The 26,154-nt window shown below is 38.2% G+C and overlaps 1 protein-coding gene across 2 annotated transcripts in view; it reads right to left on the bottom strand.

Annotated features, from left to right (window-relative positions):
- ptprn2 (protein tyrosine phosphatase receptor type N2) overlaps positions 1-14,720 on the bottom strand; it is a 1,088,657-nt gene extending 1,073,937 nt beyond the window's left edge. The window contains exon 1 of one of the 2 annotated variants that reach the window (XM_039753609.1): positions 14,390-14,720. In XM_039753609.1, coding sequence (XP_039609543.1) covers positions 14,390-14,471 — 82 coding nt within the window. In that variant the 5' untranslated portion in view covers positions 14,472-14,720. The remainder of the gene's footprint in view (positions 1-14,389) is intronic. The other variant, XM_039753610.1, reaches the window with a different exon arrangement.
- Between the last annotated feature and the right edge of the window lie 11,434 nt (positions 14,721-26,154).

The raw sequence follows: 26,154 nt of genomic DNA, 5'->3' as shown, positions 1-26,154 counted from the left end.
TATATGGTCAGCAGAGAAGATAACTGGCCATAAACTGCAAGATCTGTATAACTCAAGGTACATAAATCTTGCAAGCAAAATTATTGATAACCCTTCTCTTCCTAGACATCACATCTTTCAAGCTCTTCCTTCCAGTAAACATTTCAGGGCACCAAGGTTAAAACAACACAGCAAAAAAACTATTTTTCCCAAGCTGTGAATCTTTTTAATCTTTAATATATTTTTAAAAGTTCATATCCTGCTACAATTTTAATTATATGTTTAAGAATAGCTGGTATTTAATGTTTGAACTATAATCTTATTACCTACTTATTCTTTAATTTTCTTAAGTAGTTGTGTAATATGTGTATACTAGCAAAATACCCGCGCTTCGCAGCGGAGAAGTAGTGTGTTAAAGAAGTTATGAAAAAGAAAAGGAAACATTTTAAAAATAACATAACATAATTGTCAATGTAATTGTTTTGTCACTGTTATGAGTGTTGCTGCCATATATATATATATATATATATATATATATATATATATATATACACACACACACACACAGACACACACACATATAAACATACTTTGTATATACATATACATATATACATATACACATATCTACACATACACATATCTATATATATACACTAGACCGTGACATACTCCCGGGTCATACGGCATCACAGAGCCCATAAGCCCCCCCACAGCGACTCCTGGTGGTCCCCAAGGTATCCAGCAGGGCTGTGTATAAACACTACAAAGTCCATAAGGCCCTGCTGGACCTCGGGGCACGATCCTGCTGTCGGGAGAGCTCCTCCTGGCCGGGTGAGGACCGGTATGGGAAGCCGGCAGTCCTCCACAATATATACACATACATACATACATACATACATACATACATACATACATACATACATACATATATATATATATATATATATATATATATATATATATATATCTACATATATATATATATATACTGTATATAGCAAAATCCCAGCTTCAGAGAGGCGAAGAACTGCTTTTAAATTTTTATTAAGAAGAAAAGAAAACATTTTAAACTGAGGGAAAATATACCAATAACTATCTGTTAAGGATCTCTTTGTATACCACGTTGTTAGTTCAGCAGTCCGGTTGTAATATGACCAAGCTGTGCACTGAGATTACTTTTGAGAATGCAACGTATAGTTGTCCAGGAGAAAAGCAATGTTGCCTCAAATCAATGGCAACCTTTTGTTGGGTCTGTCCCTGAGACTTATTAATTGTCATCGCAAAGCAGAGCCTTACTGGAAATTTGAGACATTTGAATTGAAATGGGAGATCAGAGGGTATAACGATGATGCGAGGAATACATTCAGAGTGTGGCGCTGTTTTTTTGTGTAGCTGCCTTCACACAGCTTCTCCGCTGCTTTATAAATGAACGCCATATAAGGGCGTTGTTTCTCCTTGCTTCGCGGTTCTGTACTGTTTTATTGTTCATTTATTACGATTGTTATAGTTATTGTGTAGTTATTCGAGATTTACTTTACTGTTCAGGTACCCATTTCCTTTATTTAATCCGCGGCTTGTACACTATTTTTTGTTCGTTTATTACGATTATAGATATTTATTGATTCCCTTCTTTAGCTGACTGCCTGCTCATATAAGGTGCTCCACTGGTTTTTTGTGAAGCAGCCTTTACACAGCTTCTCCGCTGTTTTATAAACGAACGACATATAAAGCCCTCCTTTTTCCTTGCTTTGCCAAGGAAGCTGCCTTTTTATTTAATCCACGGGTTCTCCGCTGTTTTATTGTTCATTTATTACAATTATTATAGTTCTCTTTATATATCACGTTGTCAGTTCAGCACTCCGGTTGTAATATGACGAAGCTGCGCGAGCTCACCCTTTAAAATGCAACATATAGTTGTCCAGGAGAAAAGCAATCTTGCCTGAAATCAATGGCAACCTTTTGTAGGGTCTGTCCTTGAGACTTATTACTTATCATCGCGCAGCAGAGCCTTACTGGAAATTGGAGGCATCTGAATTGAAATGGGAGATCAGAGGGTGTAACAGGGATGCAAGGAATACATTGAGTGTGGAGAAACTCTAGAGACAGCGTGTGTATTAACTTGTGGATTTTTCTGTGAATATTTGGTGGCAGCATGACGAAGTTGCTTCCGCAAGACTGCGTTAGCTGTGGAGCTCAGCTCGGAGCATATTCTTTTCCTACCTTGTCAATTGTGTAATGCGTTTTTTGAACAGGTTTGATGCATGGAAGTGATCACTCGTACTGCGTTCAGTCAGTTCACGTGAGCTGCTCTCTTGTGTGATGTTGCAATGTCCACGGCTTTATTTAATGTTAGCTAAGGCCCGGCACTTAAAAGTTTCTTGCTACAGCAATTTTAACTCCGTTACAAAGTAATCCAAAGTCTCGTTTATACCTCGTGTCTTCTCATTAAACTTGTATCTCGCGAATAAAGTATTCGGCGTTTTTCTTCAGCACTCTTTGGGAGCTCTTCCTTCTTTTCTACGTACTGCGTTCACAGTCAGTTCACGTTATTACGTGGGAGGCGTGATGATGTCACATGCAGCTCCGCCCCCCCCCACGGCCATCAAGCTAAAGTCCATTACAGTATATGGAGAAAAATAGGTTCCAGTTATGACCATTACGCGTAGAATTTCAAAATGAAACCTGCCCAACTTTTGTAAGTAAGCTGTAAGGAATGAGCCTGCCAAATTTCAGCCTTCTACCTACACGGGAAGTTGGAGAATTTATGATGAGTGAGTGAGTGAGTGAGTGAGTGAGGGCTTTGCCTTTTATTAGTATAGATTTAATAATTAGGTGCAATTAACCGGTCATATTTCCTGTATAGTACATCATTGTAAATACAGTTACCTAATAATGTGATTCCATTCTATTCATTTCATTTAATTAATAAGGATTAAAGTAAAACTTACAAATAATTCTGACTTGTAATAATATTTGTCAGTCAGTCAGTCATTCTCCAACCCACTATATCCTAACACAGGGTCACGGGGTCTGATGGAGCTAATACCAGCCAGCACAGGGCGCAAGGCAGGAACAAACCCCGGGTAGGAGTATTTTTGGATTTTTTGTGTATACAACAGTACTTGCTATGGCATTTCCATTTGTTTGATTAATCTGTATTTTGTTAATTGGTTTTATTTTAAAATAAAAATGTTAAATTTTGACCAAACAGCTGCACAGCCTCTTCAAATGTACAAGATAATCATGTAAAAAAAACAAGAAAAGTGGCCTCCATATTAGAGACCAACTCATCTCTAGTTTTAGAGACCAAAGCTGATAAAACTGTACTTAAATTCTGATTCTGATTTTAGCAAAACAGACATTGAGTAAACGTTCAGGCAGTTTTCAGTCCTGGCCATTTGAGATCTTTTTATTTCAAATGTCATCAGAAACTGGAACCAAATTAACCAATACATTTTACTTTTCCTGACAACCTTCTTGGCATAGCTAAGTGGACAAAAGGGAGGCCATAATAGGCAAAGGGATTATAAGCCTTGAGTACTGCTGGCATGGACATCCTGATCCTGATTTTTCTACAGCCGTCTGGAGTTTTTTTGTTTTTTCTGTCCCCCCTGGCCATTGAACCTTACTCTTATTCGATGTTAATTAATGTTGATTTATTTTGTTTTCTTATTGTGTCTTTTATTTTTCTATTCTTTATTATGTAAAGCACTTTGAGCTACTGTTTGTATGAAAATGTGCTATATAAATAAATGTTGTTGTTGATTATGATTCTTAAATGCAACTGCCTCTAAATACACAAAACCTAATACAGAATGCCAGAGTGCTGCTAGCCATGATGAACAGGTAATGTAAAGCAAAATGTTATGAATAATAACATAATAAGTTTCATATATAGAGAACATAAGAAGTTACTTATTTTCTCCCACCTATCTATGCAATTGCTAAAATAGCTAATTCAAAATTAATCTTTCAATTAAGCTAGAGCCAATGCAGACAGCATTAGGGACAGACCAGTGCTACACCTAATTCTAGACAGGACCACATGTTCATCTTGGGTCACTTATTTTATTGTTGTGTAATGCATGCATATTGATGCTTTAGAAAAAAGGGAAAAATATGTTAAAAGTAAATTCACACTGAAAAATACAGAAAAACAACATTTTATTAGATAGATAGATAGATAGATAGATAGATAGATAGATAGATAGATAGATAGATAGATAGATAGATAGATAGATAGATAGATAGATAGATACTTTATTAATCCCCAAGGGGAAATTCACATACTCCAGCAGCAAAGTTTTCAGAGTGTAATAAACTTTAACCTCCATTTCACCTTTTATTTCAGGTGACTACCTGTTGAAGCTCATCGAGAGAATGCCAAGAGTGTGCAAAGCAGTAATCAGAGCAAAGGGTGGCTATTTTGAAGAAACTAGAATATAAAACATGTTTTCAGTTATTTCACCTTTTTTTGTTAAGTACATAACTCCACATGTGTTCATTCATAGTTTTGATGCCTTCAGTGAGAATCTACCAATGTAAATGGTCATGAAAATAAAGAAAACACATTGAATGAGGAGGTGTGTCCAAACTTTTGGCCTGTACTATATGTGTGATTTTATGTATCTAATAGTGTCAGAAAGACCAATAATGACTGATGAATACCACCACTGCCTCAGAAAGCAGAAAATTGTAGACTGAAGAAGATAAAGCAAATTTGTATGAAACTAAATCACTTGGATTTTTTGACATTACATGGTCAATTTAAAATTTACTTATACAGTACATACACAGTTACAAGTACTATGCAATAAAACTTACATTTTACCCAAAGAATATATACTTAAGCATAGTATATGTTATTGTGGAAAAACATCTAGAGTGAAATGTCTGTAGAAAAATAAGGTGAAATTGGTTTTGCCTATTATCATTATGTATAGTATGCATACATCAATAGTTTCAATGTACATGAATACTATTAAATATAATAAACCCATGTAATTCACTGTTATTTAGTGGACAGCTCAGGTTCCGTGAACAAGGCTACATCATGGGAAAACATGGCACCTTGTGCAAGTCCAATACTGCCAGAGTTAGCCATTTTACAAAAATCACACTTAGCCTGGAGAAATCTATAATTGACATAGGGAAAAAAGAGAACAATAGTATGAGAGGTGCATACAGTCGACCCTTGACATACGACCGGCCTGACATGCAAACAACTTGATTTACGACCAAAATTTTTGTTTTGATTTACGACCAACATCTTGCGATATGACCCGAATGCGGTCACGTGTATCCGCTTGTGCGATTGTAAACAAACAGCCGAGAGCGTTCGGAAGCGTCAGTCGGAGCCCAGATACATGTGTTTGTGGACGTAATTTCGGTCAGTGCAGTGATTCATCTATATATATAATTCACTAAGACCATGGCAAGCAAGACGCATAATTGCTAAGGAAGGAAGAGAAGGTAACGATGGTAAAGAAAGCGATTGTTAAGGGATGTTAGCTAGCGGGCTGGAGCGGCACATGATGATGTCATCAGGCTAAGTCAGCACCGGCTTGCTTTGGAGTGTATTATTACAGCAGTTAACAACACGACCAGCTTTGAACTGAGTGCTCGACTACTGTCATTATTAACTTGAGAAACAGCGATCACAATCGAAACGAAGAAGGAAATTGTGCGGAAATATGACAGTGGCGTTCGTGACCGATCTCGCTAATATGTACAGCATGTCGAAATCCACCATCTCGACAATTTTACAAAGAAAAGATTTGCATAAGGAGGCTCCTTCTAAACAATATCCATCTTCCGTTTCACTCTCCTCCTCCTCCCTTCCTGCAGACCAAAGATGTCAAATTAAATGGTGAGTACAGTGTGAAATTGCTGTTTCTGGTAGGCTATGCACTTTTTATAACTTTTTGATTAGTACTTTAGAAAAATTATTGGTGTTTTGGTAAATTATGCACATTATACAACCCTTTTTTATTATGAATAGGTTAAGTAAGTGTTGCTGTGGGAAGTTCTGAGCGCATTATGGGTGTTTCCATTATTTCTTAAGGGAAAAATAGTCTTGACATACAATAAACTTGAGTTACAACCAGCCCTCATGAACGAATTGAGTTCGTAAGTCAAGGGCCCACTGTATCTCACTCCTTTTTATATCCCAACAGATGACTTGAAATGCATGAGACACATCTTTCTTTTTTTTGGCTCTAACATGCAGAGCAGGGAGTCTAAAAAAATAAGAGTAAGGAAGGAGGACACCTTGCTCTTTCTTGTATTAATGTATATCAAGGAAAAGAAGAAGAGAGAAAAAGTACATTGAGAAGCATGACTTGTGGAGTAAGAATACAACAGACATTATATCACTCTTTCTTGCACCAGTATGCACCCATTGTGAGTGAGACACTGCAAGAATATGAAAATCCTTATTTTTCTCAAATACAGAAAAAGAGTATGTCACTGCAATAATTTATATTTTTATATTTTTCTTCTTCTTTATATGTGTTTTCATATTCAATAAGAAAAAACATACTGTGGGTGCCATTTTCATTTACCTGTCTGTTTGTCAATCCGCATGAAACAACACGTCCCCCTTGGGCTCATTTTGGTGAAATCTGGCACATTTATTCTTCAGTGAAATTTGAGATATCTCTATTTGAGCACACTTTACAATGTTCTGCAATTTCAAAATCTCCCATTGAAAAGTAATGGTGAATTTGTCAACTCATCTATCTTAATATTCTGTGTGAATTAATTATGAATTAATTTACTGGTTCATATTTAATTTGACAGCGTTCCATTCAACTTGTGTATTTTTATATCTTCCTCTTTTACTTGTCAAAAAGCCGCACCAGATGGCAAAATCGATTCCAAATACCAATTATTAAAAACACCGGAACAGGCATGAGACTGATACAGCGACTCGCTTTTCCTGCTGCATGCGGTAAGTTAACTGCAAAAAATTTACTTCTCTAGAAATTATTGTAAGAGGAAGAGAATTATGTAAGCATGGCAAAGATTGCACAAGTAAGTCTTCAGTATTTACATTACACTAATAAAATGTGTATTATTAGCAAATAATAACGAGTCAATGCTTCTCTGACATTACAATTTATCAGCAAAGCCCTGGGGCCTCATGTATAACGGCGTGAGTATAATTCGTACTATAACATGACCTAAGCACAAAACCAGAAAAGTGCTTATGCACAGAAAATTCCAGATGCAGGAATCTGTGCATACTCCAACTGCCGCATTCTTCCGCTCCATAAATCCTGATCAGCGTGAAAACTAACTCACGTGCAAGTGCCTTCTGTCCTGCCCCGTCTCCCCACAGAATTATGCCTCTTTGAATATGTAAATCAATATAAATAGACCTTAAGCTCAGCGTTCTGTGAACAGGCAATGGCAAAAGCAAGAGGGAAAATATAAGAATTTCAGCGAATACCAAGTAGAGGCAAAGAAAAACGTACTATTTGTTGGTTTATACAGTGGTATAATCAACAAAAGGAAGTTGATCGAGTGACATAGCGTGTTGGAGAAACAAGCTCAAGTTCACAAAGTCGCACAGTGCCCAACATAAAAAAGAAGTTGTCACATATCAAAGTCACCGTGAAAAGGAGAGACGTAGCCCACCGTCTGACTGTCATATGGAAGCTTATTAGGGTACAGTGAGAAAAAAAGGCACAGAGTAGGAAAAAAGCACGAAATGTTAACTTCCATCTCGAAATATCCGCTTTAATCACGTAATTTATTTTGTCATTAAAGTAGAACATAAACTTCATCTTAAAATCATTTAATTTACTAGTTTCTCAAATCCCATTGTAACTAAAGTAGCACATTAAATGCTTTGTTTTGTATTTGATCTTCAATGTGCTGTATGTGTGTGAATCACTACGTGCTTCCATTCTTTCTCTTTCTCCGACAGGACACAGAATCCATTACATTCATGATATTACAGCTCTCTGAATAATTAAAATACTGAGATATATATGTGATATCATTTTCATGATGATTGGAATGAAAGCATGTTATTAAGAACACGATGGCGCAGTGATTGTTCATGTCTCATACAAGATGCTGCTGCGCCATGCGCGACCTTCAATGAAATAATTTATTGTAGCAGTACTGTCTCTTTCAAAAGTACTAACGTTCAATTCTTGTCCTTACTTTTCTTTCCCCAAATACCCAATCACCACACAATCAGCTCTGTAATAGACGTTAAGCCATCTACTGTATAAGCTTTTTCAAAACTTTTAAGGAACACTGAAATATCTTCATAGTACGTGTTTAATTATTCTATCCATCTATCCTTCCAGTGTCGCACCAGTCTCAGCAAATATACAGCGTGAGGCAGGAACAATATGTGAACATGCAAGCACTGCGGCACCGTGTCCTCACATGTTTAATAATTAACAATACAGATTATTTAAATGAAGTTAAAGTTTTATCTGTATAATATAATCAACATAATTTGCTGCATTTCATCTTACAAATGATACTGTCATCATATGTAAATACGCGCTTTATAAAGTGGCTCAGGTTGTGTAATATAACTGTAGTGCAAATTTACAGTGGGGTAATTGTACTTATAAGTACAAACAGTTCTACAAGGAGCAATTGATTGAGTGCGTTTATAGTTCTTGGGATGAAACTGTTTCTGAACCGCGAGGTCCGTACAGGAAAGGCTTTGAAATATTTTGCCGTGGCTAAGGCAGCGTGGGCTTGATGCTGTATACCGATAATTCTCTTTCCGATCAGCTGCTGCTATGATTCCCCACTCAGATATATAAATACTCTGAGTGGTGCAGTGAGAGTAATATGGAAAAAGATGATCCGCTGTGGCAACCCTTAAAGGGAGCAGCTGAAAGAAGAAAAAGAAGAAGAAAAAGGTGCAGTGAGAGTAACAACACTAAAGCAGTTATGGTATTTGGAATACTATGGCTATTTCCTGGACCATTATATTGTTACAAGTTAATTACAATCAGATGCATTACACTAATAAACAATATGAGGTTAGTTTCTGTGTATTTATAAAGCCGCGTCATGAAAATAATGAGTAATCACACAAGAACAGTAGCACTGCTTTGACGCTGGGTACCGCCAGTCTGCAAAACCGAGCGGAGAACTTGCGTACGACAAGGCATGAGGTACCGTGGAAAAGTGCGTGGCTTTACGCCAAGTGTAGGTTTTATACATCGCGATTTGAACGTGAAAAAGTTCTTACGCAACATTTCTGTGCGTACGCACCGTTTATACATGAGGCCCCTGGATTTTTCTGTGTGTAAGCACATTTCGGCTTTTGTGCTTACGCCATGTTATAGTGCGAGTTCTACGCACGGCGTTATACATGAGGCCCCAGGTCTTTTTGCGTTGCTGAGTTTACCAGTGCTTGCTTTCTTTCTCAGGATGTACCAAACTGTAGATTTTGCCACACGTAATATTGTAGCAATTTTTTAGATGGATTTTTTCTGTTTTCACAGCTTAAGGATGGCTTCTTTCACCTGCATGGAGAGCTCCTTTGACTGCATGTTGTCTGTTCACAGCAAAATCATCCACATGCAAGTACCACACCTCAAATCAACTCCAGGCCTTTTATCTGCTTAACTGATAATGACATAACGACGACATGATGACAAGCCTATTTGGTCTACATTTTTAATTACATGAAATTGGAAAGTGCTGCCTAAGAAAATGAGTTTACTGTAGAAAACTAATGTATCTAACTGTATTCTGTTATCACTGTTATTTTTTAATATGACTTATTGTTTTTTAATAAACAAAAATGAAGCAACTGACTCCTTGATAAGTTTGTTTAAAAAATGTTAAATGCTCTAACTTTAAAAAAAGTTAACTGATTCTCTGAACTCACCTAAATATTACACCATGCGTACATTTCCTAAGTTGTTTATATATATATATATATATATATATATATATACAAACAATGTATGCATATGGCATGTTTGTGGTTGCTGGTAACATTAGCCAAACATCAGTAACAGCAAAATTGAGTGCATTTCATTTTGTCATGTTTTATCACAGTGAAACTTTAACTAACCTATAGTTACAAAAGTAAAATGTTTGCTACAAGCTTCTACAGGTTGTTCTTAATCCTATAACAAAGGGATTGACCCAATACTTGAAAAACAGTGTCACTCTTACGGAAGCATGATAAGTTAGCTTCAGTCAATAAGGGGTTATAAATAAAATATGGTTATTACATAAAATGTTAACATTATTTCTGATAATTTGGATCGATATGACTTAGTCTAATTCATAAAACACAGAAGCACAGCTCCACACAAGCTCCACACAAAACACTAAGTGGTTTACTGGATATAAAGTTGGTCATGAGGTCTTTCTTCACTATAAATGACAGAATAAAACGCAGTATACATTAACTTGCTAAAATATTATCAGGACTAAGATAAAATAATAGTCATTTAAATGGAGCTCCACCCACACAGGTGAGCTGTCTACCAAAAAACCTCACCTTTCTGCATCATAGGCTGAAGCTTCTTTGTTAGTTGACCTTTAAATAAGAAGGCTAAGGCATTCAGTGAAAATCACTTGAAAGTAAAATCCATTATTCTGATATTTAAGGCTGCTCTAAATTGTACCTGAGTAAAACAATTAATATATTACATAAAAAATTGTATTTTATAGATTAGTTTCTGAAAGTAAGTTAACTGGCAAAGGTCAAAAATGTTTAAGGGAAAAAGTTCCTCATTTAAGTAGTATGCACGCATCAATTTTTAATTTGCATATAAAATAAAATGCAGAAAAAAAAAGAATAAAAAAAAGGTAATAATATCGATATTGGGTTCGGAATTGGCAGATACAACAAATGGAATATTGATTATCAGTATTGACCCAGAATTCGCATTATCAGTGCATCCCTAGTGACTATGGGTGGTCACAACCTAATTTAAAAAGCCAATACGAAGCTGATTTTAATGCAGCTGCTGAGGATCTCCCATCGACTATTCAGAGTGAAATTTTGTTAAACAGCAAATCAAGAATGCAACACAGGTTGTGGTTATAAATGGAACCTAGAACAGCCCACATACGAATGCAAAAGGCTAAAAAAAAAAATGTTAATCTTTTGTAATTAAACTTAATTTAACCTGTATAGTTAGGAAAGCACACATACATCATTTACTATCTATTTTGTGCTTTTACTACAAGTTGTGATTTTAATGGCACTTAGAACATCCACCAATACGGACAGAAAAAGCTCAATAGGAAACCATTGACCCATCTGTGAGTGTCTGTTTAGCATGTCCTCTGCTATGAAACTAAAGTATATACAGTACTCCAGATCCATGACACTTAACAGGTGAAGTAAAATGCTGACCTTATTAATAATCTTTACAATACTCATTTATAGTGAAATTTTTCATAAAGATCCTTATACATACAATTTGAAAAAAATACTGTATAATTATAGGTTCATTGATTACCAAACATTCAAAAAGGGAGTTTTAGGAACTAAAGGTGAATTTCATTGTCTCTATATGCCATGTTATTGTTTTGAACTTTCATTGATTGTAAGAGTCAGCACAAATGTGCATAATCAAATCTTGTTTCATTTACAATTATATGTAAAGCAACATACTGTATAAGATCAATTATATAAAAAAAATGACATTTACTCAAGACTTTGCTGTCTATCGTGAACCATACATTTTGGGATAATCTCAGTAACAAGGGGGAATCTCAAAAAATATAACTGAAATTCAATTTATATAATCAAATAATAAACAGTAAGTTTTCCTTTCACATCTTCAACCTTTATATATTATTTTTCAGTGGACAAGTTTGTATGGCTCAAACACATGACAACTTAACCACATGGTAATATGACAGGGCTGCGCAAAATTACAACACATGCCCTTAAGAGGGTCAGAACAGATGAAAAACAATTAGCTGATGTTTCAAAATGAGAATAAATTTGTGATTTCTAGGTATGATCCCTTAGAATTGTCTCATAAACCCAAACTTAACAATTTATAAAGTCACAGAAAGTACACATTTAAGACAAATATCACATAAGACATTTTAAAACCAACAAAATCCAGAAAATCCCTTGATTTATAGCTTGCCATTTACTTCTGCTCGAATTTACATTTTTATATTTTTACATACTCCCTAAATTGATACAGCTGTAAACAAAACTTGTTTCTACCAATGTCAAGCTAAGAAGTGGGTAAGGCATTTATTATGAATTTCTCAACATATTAATTTCTTCTGATTATCTAGCAAGTAATACCCAAATGCAGTAAAATAACATTTCAGGAAAATACATTATTAGTTAACCAAGCATCTATTCTAAGAGGGTACAGATATAAAATGTTTCAAAGTGATGAATCTAATAACTTTATAATGTACACACACTTTTTCCAAAACTGTTTTCGTCCAGTATTAGTCATGGGAGCCAGTCTGTACCTCTGAAGCAGTGAAAATCAATTTCTGTGAATTATCACACTTTGGGCCACTCTTTGTTACCCATCAACGTGATAGTTTGTGCTTAAACTTTTTTGGGGGAACCAGAGATCCCAGAGGAAATCTATGAAAACAGAAGGATATGCAGACTTCACACAGAAGGCATTCCGGTTTGGTCTATAGTGAGGTTGAAACCTCAAAGTATACCTTAAGCATTTTTCATTTATATTATCCTGGATATTACATAGTTTAAAAATCTAACTGCTTCACAAGGATTTTAGGCTGTTGCATGTCCTGATGGAGGTGCCTTCTGAGTGAAGTTGCATTTTGGCAACATGTTTACATGAATACTTATCAGATTTACTCAAACATTGCAAAGATCTGCTATTAGGTTAACTCGCAATACTTAACTGTCTCATTATATTTAAGCGTGTGAGTGAGTTTCAGAGTTCCTTGCTATTTAATTCTGTCCTGTCCACAGTAATTTCCTGCCGTAAACCAACTGCAACCCTGACAAGTTCTAGTTTTAAACAACAGTACCTGAAAAAGGAATTTCAGTGGCTTGTATTTTATTTAGATTAATATTTACTCTAAGGGGAAAACTGCTGAGATAGACAGACAAACAGACAGAACTAACAGTGGAGTTGTACCTAGATTTCCACTCTGTTAGCTATGATAAACTTCAATGTCATGTACTACTCACAGTAGTATTTTACTATGACTGTTTCGACTGTAGCCTGGACCTACTTCAAAATGACAAATTCTCTGTTTTTCAAATTTGTTTCCATTTACTTTATATGTACAATTACACTTTATTTGCTAATAATGGTACAACTCAAGCAGCTCTGCCTAGTGACAACCCTTTAATAATTATCTTGGCTCTTGCAAGGACTGCTGTTTGTGTATCACTTGACAATAGCTGTTAGTACATCAACAAAAGAGGATTTCTGTGTGAATTAAAATAATCACAAAACAATAAAAAATAAAACACTGACATGCATGTGCTGCTTGACGATAAAATGAAATTAGGTATCCTTAAACGACTGGTTACTAAAGAGTATATTTTAAGTGGATCTAATGTGTGACCAAAAGGTGTTATTTGGATTTTTTCAGGTGATTTAATATCTACTGTAATTAATTTACAAAAAGCCTTCGTTCATCAACAAGTTTAATACAGCACAGACGTTTGTTGTGCTTTGTAAAATATAAGTCCACTACAGGACTCGTAATAAACTGTCCGAGATTTTGTTCTACATGTACAGTATTGACTAGGACGAAATGTCCTCAATATTTTATAAGTTGGCTGAGGGGTAAGCACTTTCTTTTCACTTTCCCTCCCTTCGCAGCGAAAAGCCGATTATGTAATCTCACTCCCTTTTCCTATCATTACCCTGTCTGCTTACGGAGAATTCGACAGCCTCCGATTAAGGCGCTATATTAAAAACTGGTGCATGCCAAACTCGGTTAATGAAAATACGTTTGAAGTGGTTCCTGCTTCGGGGTTGCTCTACAAGGCTTTGCTGTGTTTCCACGTATCAGGAAGCGGAAAGCCCGTTCGGCACGTGTATTTTTCTTCGCGTGACACGCTAGGGATGCGCGTTCATTTTTCTTGCATTGTGTGCGTCTAGTTTTCAAAATCATGACGAAGTAAGATGGTAATACTTTAGAAGAGACAGATAAACTGTCCCGTGTTCAAGGTCATCGCACACGAAGATGCTCCCCAGACAGAACTCCCTGCTCCCAAGGAGTGCGCCCTGATGCGCTGAGTGCTCTGTCCCGGGGGAAGTGCAAGACCGGGCACAATGCAACTTTAAGTGGGTCTTCACTCCGGGTTGCATGTTTGTGAAAAGGTGACAGACAGAGCAACTACAGATATATACCAGGAGATGCAACATCTCGGCGTGCGGCAGTTGGTATCTAAAGCAGTCAAGGAGATGCGATACGGTCACCTTACCGAATTTTCTGTCGGCTGAGGCACTGGGATTTGTGAAGAGAGCCAAAAGGGCGATGAGAAATGAGGCGAGCGAATCCATCATTCTTGCTGATCCATTGCACGCTTTCGTTAACAATCCATGGTTTGGGAAGAGGGTTCGGATTTTTTTTTTGCAGGTGCGGGGATGAATGAATGATAAGAAGCGAAGGACAGACGGGTGAGGGTAGTAGCTCGAGCGCTTCAACTCTCCGTCCGTCCTTCTGTCAGTCAGTCCGAAGCGTAGAATCAGCACTGTGAACAGCGGCCGATCCCGCCCACCCGTGACATCACATGCACGCGTGCGCGCATCCCATAGGCGGCACACGCCGAATACTCTTATGTGGTCAGTAGAAGCGGCGAGTGGCTATAAATTTAATTTTAAATGAACAAGAGCCACGGCGTGTTTATAATGACAACAGCCATGTAAAAGAGCCAGTTCCATGTTTCTCCTTATGTGGCATATGGTCTCGTGCTGCACAAGTCGCTGTTTTTTTTTTGCATAGCTGTTGTCAGCCTGGCTGGTACTGCCAGACAAACGACACGTGCTGTTTAAACCACACGAGACCAGTCCCCCTTCGGCCCCGCAGCGTCACTTGCAAAGACCACGCAGGTGTCGGAACACGTGAGCAGAGTGACGTGTAAATGGGAACGCCCGAAATGTGTTTAAGCACAACAAAAACATGAAATCTGTTCAGCATCAGTCGAGATCTAATGGTAAATTACAGACAAGGTGATGCATGATATATTCCCAGATGCAGGTGTTCAGCTTTGTTCACTGTGCTTACTGAAAGCTTGAGTGTAAACACAGCGAATCCTAACCTAAGGTACATGGGATGAGTGCGGCTGGGTTGGGCGCATCTCCGCATCTCATTGAAAACGCATCGCTGCTTTCCATACTGCATTTAGTAAAGTGCCTGTAAATGTACAAGAAGATAGACGCTTTACAATGGTGAATCAAACTTAACTTTTACATATTGGGTAAGTATACATTACCAATCAAAAGTCTGGACACACCCAGAAATGTTGATTTTTTGATAGAAATTCATATACAGTTACGTCCATAAATATTTGGACAGAGACAACCTTTTTCTAATTTTGGTTCTGTACATTACCACAATGAATTTTAAATGAAACTACTCAGATGCAGTTGAAGTGCAGACTTTCAGCTTTAATTCAGTGGGTTGAACAAAAAGATTGCATTAAAATGTGAGGCAACTAAAGCATTTTTTTAACACAATCCCTTTATTTCAGGGGCTCAAAAGTAATTGGACAAATTAAATAACTGGAAATTAAATGTTCATTTCTAATACTTGGTTGACAACCCTTTGCTGGCAATGACAGCCTGAAGTCTTGAACTTATGGACATCACCAGATGCTGGGTTTCCTCCTTTTTAATGCTCTGCCAGGCCTTTACTGCAGCGGCTTTCAGTTGCTGTTTGTTTGTGGGCCTTTCTGTCTGAAGTTTTGTCTTCAGCAAGTGAAATGCATGCTCAATTGGGTTAAGATCAGGTGACTGACTTGGCCATTCAAGAATTTTCCACTTCTTTACTTTAATAAACTCCTGGGTTGCTTTGGCTGTATGTTTTGGGTCATTGTCCATCTGTATCATGAAACACCGCCCAATCAGTTTGACTGCATTTAGTTGGATTTGCGCAGACAGTATGTCTCTGAACACCTCAGAATTAATTTGGCTGCTTCTGTCCTGTGTCACATCATCAATAAACACTAGTGTCCCAGTGCCACTGGCAGCCATGCACGCCCAAGCCATCACACTGCCTCCACCGTGTTTTACAGATGATGTGGTATGCTTTGGATAATGAGCTATTCCACACCTTCTCCATACTTTTTTCTTGCCATCATTCTGGTAGAGGCTGATCTTGGTTTCGTCTGTCCAAAGAATGTTTTTCCAGAACTGTGCTGGCTTTTTTAGATGTTCTTTAGCAAAGTCCAATCTAGCCTTTCTATTCTTGAGGCTTATGAGTGGCTTGCACCTTGCAGTGCATCAGGGGCCTCATGTATAACGCCGTGCGTAGAACTCGCACTATAACATGGCGTAAGCACAAAAGCCGAAATGTGCTTACGCACAGAAAAATCCAGATGCAGAAATCTGTGCGTACTCCAACTTCCACGTCCTTCCATTACATAAATCCCGATCAGCGTGAAAACTAACGCTCGTGCACGCGCATTATGTAACGCCCCAAATCCTCCCAGAATTACGCCTATTTGAATATGCAAATCAATATAAATCGCCCTTAAGCGCAGCCTTTTGTGAAAAGACAATGGGAAAAGCACGGGGAAAATATAAGAATTTCAGCGAATACCAAGTGGAGGCAAAGGAAAAACATACTATTTGTTCAAATAAACCGTGGTATAATCAACAAAATGAAGTTGATCGAGTGACATAGCGTGTTGGAGAAACTTGAAAGCTCACATTCACAAAATCGCACAGTGCCGGAAATAAAGAAGTCACATATCAAAGTTGCCGTGAAAAGAAGAGTTGTAAGCTCACTGTCTGAGTGTCATATGAAAGTTTATTAGGGTACAGAGAAAAAAGGCACACGGTGGGAAAAAAGCACGAAATGTCAACTTTAATCTCGAATTTTCCACTTTAATCACGTAGTTTATTTTGTCATTTAGTAGAACATTATAAACTTCATATTAAAATCGTTTAATTAACCAGTTTCTCAAAATTACATCGTAATTAAAGTAGCGCGTTAAATGCTTTGTTTTGTATTTGATCTTCTACTCGTATGTGATCTATGTGTGTGAATCACTACTTGCTTCTTAAACTGGCTCTCTTCCTCCAACTGGACACAGAGTCCATTACATTTGTGATATTACAGCTCTCCGAATAACTAAAATACTGAGATGTATACGTGATGTCATTTTCATGATGATAGGAGCTAAAGCACATTATTTAACATGTGTATGAGCCTCGTGCTCATGACAAGCATTTATCTTTTGTCGAAATTTGTCGCTGCGTTTTTAGCTGTGTTGTTATTTTCTCTTTCTGTTTTATATTCAATATATATTGGCGTAGCCGTCACTGCAGTCAGTGCTTTTCTTTCCCCAAGTAACCGATCGCCATACAATCAGCTCTGTAATAGACGTTAAGCCATCTGTAAGCTTAGCGCCGATTCTTCAAAACGTTTAAAGAACATTGAAATATCTTCGTAGTACATGTTTAATTATTCTATCCTTCACGACACTCCCAGCTAAGAATATAGATTATTTAAATGAAGTTAAAGTTTTATGTGTATAATTTAACAAACATATTTTGCTGTATTTCACCTTTAAAATTTTGTTTGTTGTGAGATATTATAACTGTAGTGCAAGTTTACAGTGGGGTGATTGTACTTATAAGTAAAAACCGTTCTACAAGGAGCAATTGATTGAGTGCATTTAAAGTTCTTGGGATTAAACTGTTTCTGAACCGCGAGGTCCGTACAGGAAAGGCTTTAAAACATTTTGCAGTGGCAGAGACAGCGTGTGCTTAATGCCGTATACCGATAATTCTCTTTCCGATCAGCTGCTGCTGTGATTCACACTCAGATACAGTGATATAAATACTCCGAGTCGTGCAGTGAGAGAAATATGGAAAAAGATGATCCGCTGTGGCAACTCCTAACGGGAGGAGCTGAAAGAAGAAGAAGAAATAGAAGTGAGAGTAACAACGCTAAAGCAGTTATGGTATTTGGAATACTATGGCTGTTCCCTGGACCATTATATTGTTACGAGTTAATTACAATCAGATGCATTACACTAATAAACAATATGAGGTTAGTTTCTGTGTATTTATAAAGCCGCGTCATGAAAATAATGAGTAATCACACAAGAACAGTAGCACTGCTTTGACGCTGGGTACCGCCAGTCTGCAAAACCGAGCGGAAAACTTGCGTACGACAAGGCATGAGGTACCGTGGAAAAGTGCGTGGCTTTACGGCAAGTGTAGGTTTTATACATCGCGATTTGAACGTGAAAAAGTTCTTACGCAACATTTCTGTGCGTACGCACCGTTTATACATGAGGCCCCTGGATTTTTCTGTGCGTAAGCACATTTCGGCTTTTGTGCTTACGCCATGTTATAGTGCGAGTTCTACGCACGGCGTTATACATGAGCCCCCAGGTCTTTTTGCGTTGCTGAGTTTACCAGTGCTTGCTTTCTTTCTCAGGATGTACCAAACTGTAGATTCTGCCACACGTAATATTGTAGCAATTTTTTAGATGGATTTTTTCTGTTTTCACAGCTTAAGGATGGCTTCTTTCACCTGCATGGAGAGCTCCTTTGACTGCATGTTGTCTGTTCACAGCAAAATCATCCACATGCAAGTACCACACCTCAAATCAACTCCAGGCCTTTTATCTGCTTAACTGATAATGACATAACGACGGACTTGCCCACACCTGCTCATGAAATAGCCTTTGAGTCAATTGTCCAATTACTTTTGAGCCCCTGAAATGAAGGGATTGTGTTAAAAAATTCTTTAGTTGCCTCACATTTTTATGCAATCTTTTTGTTCAACCCACTGAATTAAAGCTGAAAGTCTGCACTTCAACTGCATCTGAGTTGTTTCATTTAAAATTCATTGTGGTAATGTACAGAACCAAAATTAGAAAAAAGTTGTCTCTGTCCAAATATTTATGGACCTAACTGTAACTATAGCTAAGACATTGCTACTGTTTCTAATGACTATTACTGCTTGAAATGACTGTTACTTCATTTATTTTCACATATGGCTGAAAACCCCCATTTTCAGTAGCCATTCCTTCAGTGTCCTAATGATCAAATCTCTTAGCTTATACTTAATTTGTCATGTTTAAATGTTAATTTGTTATACTGTAATTGCATTAGCACTTCTGATACCTGTTATTCTGTTCACTTGTAGTGAATAAATTCAATTCTGTGTTTTAATTAATAAAAGAAAAATGAGAAAAATTAAACCACACATACCCATCAATTTTGAAAGTTATTTGCCAATGGTCTACATCAGCAGGGTGGCTTTAAAGTCACAGCAGTGGCATAGCGTGGGTGTCAGCTGCCCGGGGCAGAGGAAAATTTCGCTGCCCCCTTATTTAGGTATTTCAATTTAAAAGACTAAAATATACAATAATTCTTTGCCGCACCCTAAAAGTGCCGCCCGCCCCGGCCACCCCCACTACGCTATGCCACTGGGTCACAGAGTGATGTAAATCTATTCTATTGGGAGGCTCACATTACAATTTCAGCAAATTTTAACATTGGTTTTAAAGTGTTAGTGGTCCTTACAACTCCATTAGAACAGATATACAAGCAGGCCAGTAACAGAAAGGAGTGTCCCTGCTTTCCCTGGTAGTGCAAAGCTATTTCCCAAGGTAATCTGGTTTTACTCCAACTACTTAAACATGTTGCAGGTTAGGTTTACTGAAATTAAATTCTCCCACCATGAATGCTTTTGTGTATGCAAGTATAATATGCGATGCTGTTTCCTGCTGTGTGCCCTGCACTGCTGGGATAGTTCCCTGCTCCCTACAATCCATAATTTAGTTTATGCTGGTTTAGTAAATGATGGATGGCTTTAGTGTCAACATGTAACATGAATCTATTTGAATGGTGTTGTAAACGTTTTTGAGGATTTAGTGTAGACACATCACATCCTAATTGGGCGATACTTGAGTCTTCACTCAAGTATCTTTCCATTTTATGTAGCAGACCTAAATTCTTACACCAGTACATGATGTTTTACAAAGCAAACAAGAATACATTATCCATGTACTGTAAATTTTTCATTTTTAGTCCAATCTCTCTACTATAATAAAAAAATCTTGGGACGAGAAGTAACTTTCTCAGAGAGACACTTTCATTTCCCGTGAAACAAGACTTTGTGCCAAAAGATTTAACCACGCCTGGGGCTGGAAATTAAAGACAGAGTAGATGACAAAGTAGAACGTCAAACCGAATTCAAAAATGTTGGTGCAATAGATAATGATAGTATGAAAATTCAAAAGTCTCAAAAAAAATGATAGTAAAGATCACATTAGCGCAAACAAACAGAAATTATTACTCGGTGAAATAACGGAACAGCGAAAAGAGATTGAATATATTGTTTGGATTTAAACTTTAAGTCGGAGACTTGTAGATCGTCTAATTAATGCTGCCATTAGGGAAAAGTAGTGTTTCTTCCCAAGGATGAGGCCTATCTGCAAGAATTTAAAGTTTTGTTGTTTGGTGAGCAAAACGAGCCCCCTAATTTTTCTAATTTTCTGCTTTCCATCCTCTGATATTAACTTGCTTCTTCTTGAAATCTTTCTCATATATGAGCTATCTGTGCTTAATCTCTCTTTAATCCAGCAGAGCTCATTTGCCTGAGGGACAATTGGTGCAATGGTAGCTCTAGCCACTTACTGGATATGTGCAGATTTTCTCTCTCTGTTTGGAAGTTTTCTGCTTTTAGTTTGACTCCACAGATGATTTCTGTGGAAAGGACCAATGGTATATATGGCTCCTGTGATGGAAAAAGGGACTAAACAGTATGGTTAATTTAGATTCATATGTCCTCTGGTCATTGCCACAATCTTATATCCTAACTGCTTTATCTATAGCAAGCTATAGTGGCTATAGTGTGGCTTCCCTTTTCACCAGGCTGTTCAGGTCTTTCCTTTGAAAATACAACCTTGCAATTAATGAATATACAGAGCTGGATTTATATTTGGGGGCAGGTGTGCCAGTTTGTGTCAATCGGGAGAGATGTTGTTTTACTTTTATGTTAAAATTGGTGAAAATGTCATTCCCCTCTGTTTTTTACCTTTATGTGATTTCAACATAAACTTGAATACAACAATTAGATGTGTTCAATGTAAAAAAAATAAAAAATAAATGAGAGCTACTTTTTTGAAGCCTAAGGTAATACACACAGATTATTAAGAAATACAATTTCTATTATGTCATTTTGTCCTGGAAAGGTAATTTTGTTGACAAAATGACAGGAAATGTGCAGAATCTAAACATTTTGACACCAAAACTATTTGATTTTTGTTTTTAAATTATTGAAGTATCCTGGTAAGTAAATTCTTTTGTAATACAGGTAGACTGATTTTGAAGCTATAATTAAAATAAATATTTACATTGGTTTACATGATATTTTTTCCTTCTTTAAGTTTGATGTTTAAGGATCTTTGGGCAAAATGGTAAACTTGTCAAGGAAATGTGCACTGCAAAGACAAAATTCTAATTGTGTGGACTAGATAACTATTTTTTGGGTAAAGTGTAAATTTTGTTTTGAAGTTTGCATTTTCCATAGAAACTGAGGATTACATGGAAAAACATGTTTCAAATGTTTTTGACATTGATGTTGCAATATCACATGGTTCTAGGTTTCACTCCACTTATTTTCTTCATATACTGTATACCATATGTATATACTGTATATTTAAGGAAACTATAGTGACAAAATTTCATCTTCAAGTTTACAATTGAGTTACCTAAAGTTGGCATCCCTGAGCACAACTGATCACGTTTGAATGAAACTTGGCACATTTATTAGTATAGCAAAATGCTAGAAGAATACTGATTTTAAACAAAATCACTATACTAGATTTTGCTCTACAGAAATCATGATTGTGATGTTTTTACTTACATTTAAATCTCCAGTACAGCAGAATTTGGAAAGACAATGTTAATTTCTTCAACAAACTATACAACATGCACTTCAGAAGTTGTCATCTGGGTGAGGCTAAGCATATTTGGGCCCAGCTAGTATTTGGATTTGAGACCATCTATGAAAAGCTTGGGTTTCTGCTGGAACAGTTGTTGGTGAGGCAAGCGGGGGTGCTTACTCTGTGGTCTGAATGTGGACTCCTATGCCCCAGTGCAGTGATGGGGACACCATGCTGTAATAATGGTGCCGTTCTTTGAATGAAACATAAAACCAAGGTCTTGACTTTTTGTGGTCATAAAAGATTCCTGGGCATCCTACATAAAGGGCAGTGTATTTTATGATATCCAGCCTAAATTGCCCTCCTTGGCCCTCCATTCTGGCTATCTCTGTCCCTCACCACTTTACCACCTTATAGCTAACTAGCCAACCCGCGGTGTACCATACGCCGCATAATCAGGCCGTTTTTTTAATGATTTTTAAGCACAGCGAGAAAATTAACATTTGAAAAATTGGTAATGTAATAAATCAGCAAGAAAAGCAACATTGTAACAATGCACGGAACAAACCAACACACAATCGTCCGTGCGGCGCTCAGGCGCGGAGGGTGGAACGCGAAGAGAGGAGAAGGACATCCACCCCGCTCCCTCCATCATGCTAGTCTGCTCATTTCTCGTCCAGTATGCACTGCCCGCTCATTGTCTTTGTACAGTCCAGATGCACCTGTGACTCACATAGACTTTTCATTGCTCTGTGCGGTTTTGGCTGCCTTTCTATATATAATCCACAAAGACACCCGACCATGGTAGTAGCGAGGTGGGAGGGGGGTGTGTACAAAGTGCAGGAGCATCTAAGAAGACGCGTGTTTGTCGTGGATACGAATTGCTGTATGTAGCGTGTAAAACAGTTTGCTATGGTCACACGCTCGTGCGCCGTAACCGGAAACTCGGTTTTTAAAGACTGCTTACTTCATTGTGTATACGACTGTAGGTGAATGAAAAGATATAACTCTGGAGACGGTAACATACAATACAGCGTTGTACATGCGGCACACAGCGATTCACATCCGTGACAAATGTGGTCATGTGCCCACTCGCAAGAGCAACTAACAGAGACTCGCCCACCAACTGTAAGACAATGGAATACCCCTCACAAACTGCTCTACACGAAGCATACAACGATTCACATCTGCGACAAAGTGTTTTACACACTGCATTCAGTGATTCACAGCTGCGACATGATTTTTCTTCGATGGGTCTAAGACCATGGGAAACCCCTCGGAAACTGTTTCACACGCTGCATACAACGATTCATATCCGCGACAAACATGCCTCTTCTTAGATAGTCCTGCCGCGTCGTGTGGTGCCTATGTGTGAACCGGTTGGGCACAGAGATGTTCAGCTGCTGAGAGAGCATCTCGACTGTTGCAGGGCCTGCATTGGTGAAGCAGGTGAGACGGTAATGAAACAGAGGCACAGGTAGCGAGGTGGGTGTGTACAAAGTGCAGGAGCATCTAAGAAGACGCATGTTTGTCGCGGATGCGAATTGTTGCATGTAGCGTGTAAAACACTTTTCTATGCTGCATGCGGTCGTGTGTCATAACCGAAAACTCGTTTTTTAAAGACTGGTCACTTCATTGTGTTTTAACATGAGTCGTAAAGGAATGTTTTAAGGATCCCATGGGATACCCCTCGCAAACAGTTTTACACGCTGCATATGGCGATTCACCTCCGCGAGAAACATGCCTCTATCAACAGTCAACGTGTGGGAGGGGGGTGTGTACAAAGGGTAGGGACAAAAACAGTGGGAGCGTATAAGTCACACTTAGTGGGAATTCCACAGTTTGCAGCCCGAATGGGGTTCAACGGCTTACCCACGCTCGATCTCATGCATAATTATTTATTGAATGGTAAACACTTCTGGAAAGACACGGTTGTCTAAAACGGGTTGGTGTGAGAATACAACAGTAAGTGAATGAAAAGATGGAACTCCGGAGAGAGCAAAATACAAGACAATAGTGAACCCGCGTCATAACAAACGCCGCATAATTATTTATTGATGGTTGAACACTTCTGGAAAGACACAGGGACACCCCTCGAAAACTGTTGTAGGCTACACGCCGCATACAGCGATTCTGCGACAAACAAACTGTTTTACACACTGCATACAGCGAATCACATCCGGAACATGATTTTTCCTAGATGGTCCTGTTGCGTCCACCCTCGCACTCGAAGCATACACACCGCCTGGTCATGTGCCCGCTCGCAAGAGAAACTCACGGAGAGCTGCCCACCAGCTGCCTGTGTGTGTGTGCCTCTGTCTGTCTCTGGCGCGGCTTTCTCTTGCGCTGCCGCTGTGTGAACCGGTCAGGCACAGCGAAGGTCAGCTGCTGACAGAGCGTATCGACTGTTGCAGGGCCTGTATTGGAGAAGTAGGTGAGACGGTAATGAAACAGAGGCACAGGGCGTATTGGTTTTTAAAGACTGATTCCTTCATTGTGCTTTAACCTCAGTTTTAAAGGATTGTTTTAAGGATCCCATAGGATACCCCTCGCAAACCGTTTCACACGCTGCATATGGCGATTCACCGCCGCGAGAAACATGCCTCTATGAACAGTCAACGTAGCTCGGAGGTACATGACATTAACCTGACCAGCACTGCATGTGGCGTCTACGACAGACGAACATAAATGACGCCATTTTTTCTGTGGCGTCGCATCCAAGTTGGTGGCCGTGGCCCTGCGAGTTGTCGTCGTATCCAATGGTCTTGGAGTTGGTGGGCGTGGCTCCTTCCTGCGTGCGCCATAGGTGTCTCACTTGTCGGCGGCTTAGTGAATCCACGCCCCTTCCGGCATGCTTTCCATGGTCGTCTTGCCTTAGTGAATTATATATATAGATGGGTGGTGAGAGTACTGGTGCAGAAATGGTTGCCATTGCATCATCCAGGTGGATGCTACACATTAGTGGTGGCTGAAGTGGCTCCCCACTCATTATGAAAAACACTTTGAGTAGTGAGAAAAGCGCTATATAAAGGCATGGGTTCAAGCAAGAATTTAGCCTGTCCAATACATCCTCAGAGATTTCTGCAGGAATACTCTGGGAAACTCTTAAGGCCTTCTTAAGAGGACAGATTATCTCATATCTTTCCCACAGAAATAAATTAGAAACCAAGAAAGTAGCAGAGCTAAAAAGCGGAATTACTAGATGAAGAACATTCCAGGCTTCCAAGCGAGGCTCTACATAGGAAAAGGCAGGCTCTGCATTCAGAACTAAACCTCTTGACAACTAAAGAAACTGAACAACTAATTTATAAATCCAGACATCATTACTATGAACACGGAGAGAAAGCTAATAAGCTTTTAGCTCAACAAATTCACAAGCAAGAAGTTTGCAACGCAATCCCAGTAATCACCAACATGAACGGAGACAAAATCATCGACCACAAAAATATAATGCACACATTTAGAGACTACTATAAATCCTTATATTCTACTGAGTTTAAAGAAGACAATACACAATCTAATGCATTTCTGGATACATTACAGATACCACAAATAGACACTTTTAGTGCGGAGGAACTCGATAAACCTCTGGCGTTATCAGAATTACTAGATGCTATAAAGTCACTTCAAGGCGAGAAAGCAGCAGGCCCTGATGGCTACCCTGCAGAATTTTATAAGAAATTCTCCGCTCAGCTAGCTCCCCTCCTATTAGCAACATTTACAGAAGCCAGAGACAATCAAACTCTTCCTCAAACTTTTCGCCAAGCATTAATCACCGTTTTTCCTAAACAAAATAAGGACTTATTACAATGTGCATCATACAGACCAATTTCACTTTTGAATAATGACGTTAAAATACTCTCAAAAATCATAGCTAGAAGGATGGAGAAAGTGCTCCTTCGGTAATATCACAAGATCAAACTGGATTTATCAAGGTCGACACTTATCTTCAAATCTTCACTGTTTAATGTAATATACTCACCAACTAAGTCAAACACCCCAGAAATATTATTATCATTGGATGCTGAAAAAGCATTTGACATGATTGAATGGAAATACCTTTTTACTACATTGGAGAAATTTGGGCTTGGCCCAAACATTTGTGCATGGATCAA

This window comes from Polypterus senegalus, chromosome 5, assembly GCF_016835505.1.
Source record: "Polypterus senegalus isolate Bchr_013 chromosome 5, ASM1683550v1, whole genome shotgun sequence".
NCBI lineage: Eukaryota > Metazoa > Chordata > Cladistia > Polypteriformes > Polypteridae > Polypterus > Polypterus senegalus.
This window is presented reverse-complemented; position numbering and strand designations above follow the sequence as displayed.